General features: G+C 27.7%; 1 protein-coding gene across 1 annotated transcript; it reads right to left on the bottom strand.

The window, feature by feature from the left end:
* Positions 1-3,372: 3,372 nt before the first annotated feature.
* LOC112593869 lies at positions 3,373-3,967 on the bottom strand (the record flags this gene model as incomplete). Its single annotated transcript, XM_025338449.1, has 3 exons — positions 3,927-3,967; positions 3,557-3,873; positions 3,373-3,467 (listed from the first exon to the last, which is right to left on the bottom strand). Coding segments are annotated over exons 1-3 (453 nt in total), but the record flags the coding sequence as incomplete, so codon positions are not given.
* Between the last annotated feature and the right edge of the window lie 3,761 nt (positions 3,968-7,728).

The raw sequence follows: 7,728 nt of genomic DNA, 5'->3' as shown, positions 1-7,728 counted from the left end.
GGTTTTGAACAGTAGTTTTTCAAATGTAAAATGGTAATTTATTATACAAGATTGAATCAGGAAAAAGACTTATTATATACCGATTAATAAAGCCGTTATCAATGGTATATATGCAATTGGAGATAAGGATTTACTCAACTGTAGCAGTTTACAGTGCGTGCTTAGATATACATGCATGGTCTACACTTACATTAAATAACTGATGTGAATGAAGATATTGAGCCTATTGCTTGGAATGTTAGTAAGAGCGAGCGGATTGAAAGAAAAATTGGCATTGAAGTAAATGATGTTGATATTGATGGCATACCAATGTGCCCAGTAATCGCGGATGGACAATGGAGTAATAAGTTACAGGACAAAGTACGACGCATTTCCGGAGCAGTAAGAATATTTATGAATTATTTTAAGTTAAAATGTAACTTTACGATTTTGGTCATAGTATATTACTTAAATGTTATGAAGTTATGACACAAACACTTAGACATAATAGCGCCTATATAAATGCATTACTAATTGCTTACATTTTATTGTAATTGTACCTATTTATTTGGTAATTAAATGTTATATTTTATAGGCAACAATTATATAGGCTTTTAGGACAAAAATACTTTCGTTGGTATTCGCAACCGATATTGCGTAATATGTAGAAGGCAAATCAATTCGACAGTCTCAAATCCCCATAGTGTTTTTAGAAAACTGGAAAAGGCTCTCTCAAAACCTTTTTTAATTTCATTAACGAGTTCTACGTTTATGAATGAACATCCTAAACCGGGAGTATGCGTTTTAGAATTTAGAATTTGCACTTGAGAAAATATATAATTCATATCCACGATTCTCCTGCCTTCATATGAATTGTTAGACACGCTATAATAAAGTAAATAAGATATTTAAAAACTACAAAATATGTTTTCACATAGGTAATATTATTTTACAAACAATTATATTGAACTTACGAGATTTCACTTTCAGTCGATATCTCAAGATTATGGTTTTGTGTGTCTAAAATATTTATTTCACTAAGCTCGGTAAAACTAGAGATAGTTCTATTCGTTGATGTTTCATAATATGAAATATTTGTGCTCATATTTTCATTAGACGATAAACTATTTTCTCTGCAAGAATATTTATTTATTTATTATTATTATTATTTTTTTTGTTGTTGTTTTTAGATTGTTAAATGTATTTATTGTTAAAAAAAAAACAAATAATTAAAATGATTATCACTCATATTAGTCATATTTTTATGAAACTTACGAAGTTGAAGTATACATATTAGTTTCTTGAGTCAGAGAATTGCTTTCAACAGACATAATATCAAGTTGAACATTTTCAATAATATTTAAATTGGATATTGGTGTATTATTTTCTAGTTCTCTAATTTCATCAGTGATTAAACTAAAATTAATTAGGTAGTAAAAAAAAAAAAATTAATATAATTCCATACGACAATACCTATTACATATATTTATTTTTTTAATAAACAAGAATATATATTATATAGGTACAGTTATCAGTTATGAGCTGTTTACGGACAGTATAAAAATACATAGGCACATTTTTTAAATTATATTTTAGTTAAAAGTATCAAATTCAAAATTTAAAAATGATTTAAAAGTCAAAAATTTATAAAATGTTCAACTTTTATAGCTAAGGATTAAAAATTTAAAACAAGGTTCCACGTATTAGGTTATTAGGTTATTGCAACCAAAAAATATAAAAAAATGTGTAAAGTTATTTCATGTTCAAATTTAGACAAAATTAAATTTTAAATAACCAAAAATAACGATTTTATTTATTTTGCTGTAATTTAAAAATAAAATTCGTGGGTAAGTATTTGAAACTTCTCAAGTATAATATTATATCATGCAAATAATATTAATTCAATACTTATCGGCTATCGTATTAATATTATTACAATTTAAATAGCATATAAAATATCCTGATCTTTTGTTTTAAACCACTAAGTTTAAAAAATAATTTAAAATTGGTATTGACGTGTTCTTAAGAGGACGCCACACGGGCAAACGAAACCGAGCAATGACCAAGAGAATGCGCTGTTAGGTGTTTTCGCGATCCGCAAGCACGCGACGTTTAAGCCGCGCCCACTACTCATTGTCGACTGCCGGCCGACGACTGTGCGCATTTGGGAGCGATGTTTATTATTTTCTCGACTTTCATCCGTGGCGGATCGCGTAACTTATTAAATTTATACACGTAAACGCATTGCTGCCATTATATTTTAAATATTCTCGCTTATCCACGTAGGTACCAACTTTTAATTAAAGCCACTGTTTGCCCAATTGTATATCCATTTGTATATTATAACAATATTATGTAGGCTAGAAAATCTAGTTTCTACCGTACCTTTAGTTGTTGTACAAACATTTTAAGTATTCGAGTTAATAATATTTTACGTACAATAACTTACGATTTATATTGAGTTTGTAAGAATATCAATATACATACATATGTATTTATTTTTGTACTTACCAATATGTTTGAATATAAGTATTCATGATCAGATATTTATATTAAAAAGCACAATAATTAATCTCAATGATTTTGTTACACCATTAAATGAAAATAAAAAATTATGTATGCGCAAATACTAAAAGTTGACATATTATAGCTTAATATACATTTATAGCATAATTACCTTTTTAAAATACAAATTAAATATTAATATAGATAGAGGTAATTTATTAAAAATTTGTAGGTAGTAATTAATAATAGGTTAGGGTATCTGGGTATACTTATCAACAACACGATTTAATATTTATTTTTTATTTTTTATATTTTCAAGTATGTGGTCTGGATCTTGAATGTCAGTTTTCCACATCCTTTTAGGATACATTGGGTTGACTAATTCGGGAAGCAAGCACTTCAAATAATACCTATAAATGTAGTTTAAAATTAAGTGTAAGGTTGAAGTATAATCATATTTGCATTTATTTTAAAATATATATTAATTCTTACGTTTTTAATTTTTTTATCATATTATTCTCCCAAAACGTTGCGTCATAATTAATTTTTTCTACCGATATCCAATTTGGTGTATAAATTACAAAATAATATAAACTTCTTTTAGTAATACGCATCTGTCCTATAATTTGATAATAATATATATTGTCCGTCCTTAATTTAATGGAATTCTCTGTGATATTACAATATTTTATCTGTTAACAAAAACAAATACATGTATTTGCAAGTGTATTTGCATAATATAATATATTATATAGTATATTATACTATTAGCAATTATAAAATATCATCTAAAATAATTAAATTATAATTTTAGTTTATATTATAATTAGTTATGTTAAGTTAAGTGCTAGTTATAAAAGTAAAAAATATTAATTATTTTTTCCTCACTAATTTGTTATTTACAGCATCTATTGCACTAGTTGTATTTCTAGCACTAAATGGACATTTTATTTCTATGACACTATCTTCCCCAATCAAACCATCTATAGACATTATAAATTATAATATATAATACATAAGTAAAATTAATAAAATATTGATAACAATTAACTCATTATCTTATATACAATACCTGGACTTGCTGCCAAATAGGGAAATTCTGTATCTATAAATAACCCACAAGGTTTTACAGTAAAATTCATGGTTTCCTCAGCCTTTTTGCGTGCAGCAATCTCCATATCTTTTCCATACTGAAGAGATTTTGCTTGCACATTATTTGCGTATAGAATGTTATAAACAGAATTTTTGCAGCTTGTATTGGGTCTCATCTTACATATTTGGCCAAATGACGAAGCTGTCAAACGAATTTTACGTTCTTGATACCATAATTGACTATCAGTCTGCTCTCTTGAGTCAATTTCAATTTGTACAACATTTATATTTTCAAGTCTGGCAAGAAATTTTTTTTTTTTATCTTCTATTTCTTCTGGGCTAAAATCTACAGAAAGAAGTTCTGCCATACCATAGTCTGCGTCTGGACCATTTGATACTGGTTTTTTATTTTTATTTTTTTTTAGGAAACAATTGACGCCTTCTACTACTATTTTCTAAAATCCTTTCATGGTTTTTTAAATACTTTTTACCAAACTTTCCTAAACCAAAAAAAAAAAAAAATTATGTAAATGTAACTATAGAAGTAAATAATAAATATCAAATTAATATCACATAAAAACTTAAATATTACAGCTACCAACAAACATATCTTTTACAAACTCAATAGTATTAAAATACGCACCTGGACTAAAGTTCGATATTTTTTTATGAATGCACCTCAAATATTCTTTAGAGTTAAATGATATCACTGCAGCATGAACTCTAGTATTGTAGTTTCCTCTATTGGAGAAATTAATTCGTTTGCCGGCTATATGTTTATTTATTATTGCATTAAATTGTTCGCATATGTTGTTATTTTTATTTTCAAGAAGGCTCTCGGAATTATTTGCAAGTCGTAATGCATAATTTTTAATTTCTTGCATCATACCAGAATTTTCTGCTTCTGGCACCAAGTTCATATTATTTGACGTAAGTTGGTTACAAAAGTATTTATTACAATTATCATGTTGGCCTAGACGATGATAAGGTCCATTTAACAAATCTTTTCTTATCTCTGAAACGTATATAACAAATGTTTACTATTTTACAAATAAACAAATTAAAAAATAAATAAATAAATAAATCCTAAAGGATGTACCTTTATCATATTTATAATCGAAAGTTTCTTGGTGTATACACTATTGCAACAAAAATACTGACTTTCGCAATAACCGATTTATTATTTACACATAATTTTCTACTTTAGACAAAAAATGGTATAACATTTAAAATCAAACCTTTAATTTTTTCCAACTTTGAAAGACCAACAGTATATTTCCAATGTCTTACTGCTTTGATAACATCTCCTCGGAACCTAAGAATATTTGTAAGTATATGTTTTCGAATACGAATCGGATATTTTGTAATTCTAGCTAAAGTGGTTAGTTTGGAGCTATAATTCCGCAATAAATGATTAACACATTCAATCTTTTTAATTGAAAATGTTGGACCATAGGGGGAAAGTTCGTTTAGCTTTTTCGTAACACTGCTATCTCCGTCTCCTATTAAATATTAGGTAAATTAAATATATTAGTATGATATAATTTAATTCAAAAAACTACTTTTTTTTATTTACCAATGAGTTGATTATATTTTAAACCATGCATTTCTATGCTTTTTGTAAAACCTTCAAGTACTCCGTCTGCCTCCATAGCGGTTGACGGTTTTGTCCAATTCAAAAAACACTCATGTTCAGGAACCTTTATGTTTATTGAATTATATTTTTGACATATCATACAGTATTTGTTACGGATACCAACAAATAACACTTTTTGTGTTTTAAGTCCAATTATAGTTGCCTAATTAAATAACCAATATAACTTGTTTTATCATTTTTAGCCGGTCATAATTTTTTTTTGAATATCTTTAATATAATACATTCTTACCACTCCAGACAGAGCATCATACTTAGTTTTGTATGATCTTTTGGACCACTGTCCATCGGCTACTACGGTACACATGGGAATTCCATCACTATCGACATTTCCGCATTCTAATGCCATTTTGCGTTCCTCGTCACCAGCTTTTTTCATTTCGTCAAATGCAGAATTTTTTAGAATGGATCCTACTTCGGTTTGTAGTCTATGAAATGCATTACATGATAATGATGGCATTTCTAACGACGCTGCTAGTTCTGACATTTGAGAATGTCCTATTCCTTGTTTTATATAATAATAATAATATTGTATTCACTATTCGCTCATGTCTACTATTTACATTATTTAAAACCAATATACCTATTGTTTGACAAGCATTTACGACAGCTTTGTTAATTGGAATCATAGTTTCATTGCATCTTTCGGAATACAAGGTTTTTTTGATATTACATACTCTGCATTTAAAAGTGATGATGGTTTGAAACCCATATATACTTTCCGATTGATAGTCCATATCAACAAATGAGCAATCAAACCCACCTACATGTCTAGTTTGTACTTGATCAATTAAGTATTTTATATCAACTATCCTTCGACCAGACAAAGTCCTAATATTTAAAAATAAATGTCTTCAATAAAAGATTATTAGGTATTTTATTTAACTAATTAAAAATATTACGAATAGGATGTTGATTCATCATTTTCAGTCACATCAGTCAACGAATGTGAAGATATACTAAAATCCCTAATAAATACAATTATAATATTATTACAAATAAAATATTTATAATTTTTTTATTATTTCGGTTTTAGGAATACATAAAAATATTCAAATAAAAACTTATAGTTGTTGAACTAGAACATCATCGTAATAATTTGAGCCTTTTTCATTAGAAAATAGAATATTTTCTCTATACAAATATTTTTTTGTTGTTTTTAGATTATTAAATGCTAATGTTATTAAAAGATTTAATATATAAATACAATCACACATATTTTTAGACTTACATAGTTGAAATATTTATGTTGGTTCCTTGAGTCGGAGAACTACTATCAACAAATGTATTATCCAATTGAATATTATTTTCACTAATATTGAAATTGGATATTGGTGTATAATCTTCTAATACTCTAGTATCATCAGTGATTAAACTGAAATTAATTAGGACTTAGGTACTCAAATAAAATTATATTTTTATAAATCAATTATAATTTATATTTCAACCACAATTATTAACGTTTTAGCTTATTATATAACATATAGCTTTCCTAGCACAACGTATGAATTGAGAACCACAATTCTAAACTTTGAAACTGTAATCATGCAGGTTTTTTGAATTTTTATATAATTTAAAACTTAGCGGTGCGATGAATTTATTGGTTCTAACAATGATGTGATGCATTTTTTTTTTTTGGTCTGTAACGACTGTCTACGATCTGAGTGCTGTAGCAAATTTAATCTAGTTGGTACTATAAAAATAGTCAAAATAAATATCTTTAAAAATAGAAAGTATAAAACACCATTACGCTTAGAATCGTTTGCGTGGTCCTTTAAAATATAAATAGTATTTAAACACATAATAGTAATAACTTACCCCGAGAAAGAATCTACTAGTTTATCATTTGACTCAACAGTTTCTTCTGTTTTTTCAATGTCAATTCTAGTCGATATAGATTTTCTATGAATTATTTTTAAAATAAAATTGTATAAAATATAACATATTTGGTAAAATGTCTACATTTTAAGTTGTAATAAAGCTCAATTAGAAAATTACTTACAACCCTTTTTTATTTTTTAAATCTTTCATACGTTGACGGTTTTTTTTAACTGTCCTTTTTTTTGTACGGAATTTTTTGGGTGACATATTTATCACAAAATAACCACTCACAAAAATTCAATTTTTCAACAAACAATAATAATTACACAGTGTTGGGTGTTGAAGCGCTAGGCATGTAGTGCGCGTCCTCCGCCGTGTCACAGGCGCGAGTCGCAGCAGTAGATTATACTATTATAATATTGGCAGTAGCCAGTCACCAAAATTAAATTGTTTCATATCGAGCTATTCCTGGAAACTATTACGGGCGCGCTGATTACCGATAACCATAGCGCGCTAATTGCAGTCTATCGTGGTGGGGGAAATCGTATTCGATGTCGTAACGACCGTAGGGCAGCAGCACACTACGGTAAACAATATACAATAAAATTGAAATCTTTACATAAAAACTGTTTCGCGCGGGAAAGACCCGAGAAGGCTACAGTCATAACTAAGTAACG

The sequence above is a fragment of the Melanaphis sacchari genome, unplaced genomic scaffold (assembly GCF_002803265.2).
Source record: "Melanaphis sacchari strain LSU unplaced genomic scaffold, SCAv2.0 Contig2121_pilon_pilon, whole genome shotgun sequence".
Classification (NCBI taxonomy): Eukaryota; Metazoa; Arthropoda; class Insecta; order Hemiptera; family Aphididae; genus Melanaphis; species Melanaphis sacchari.
This window is presented reverse-complemented; position numbering and strand designations above follow the sequence as displayed.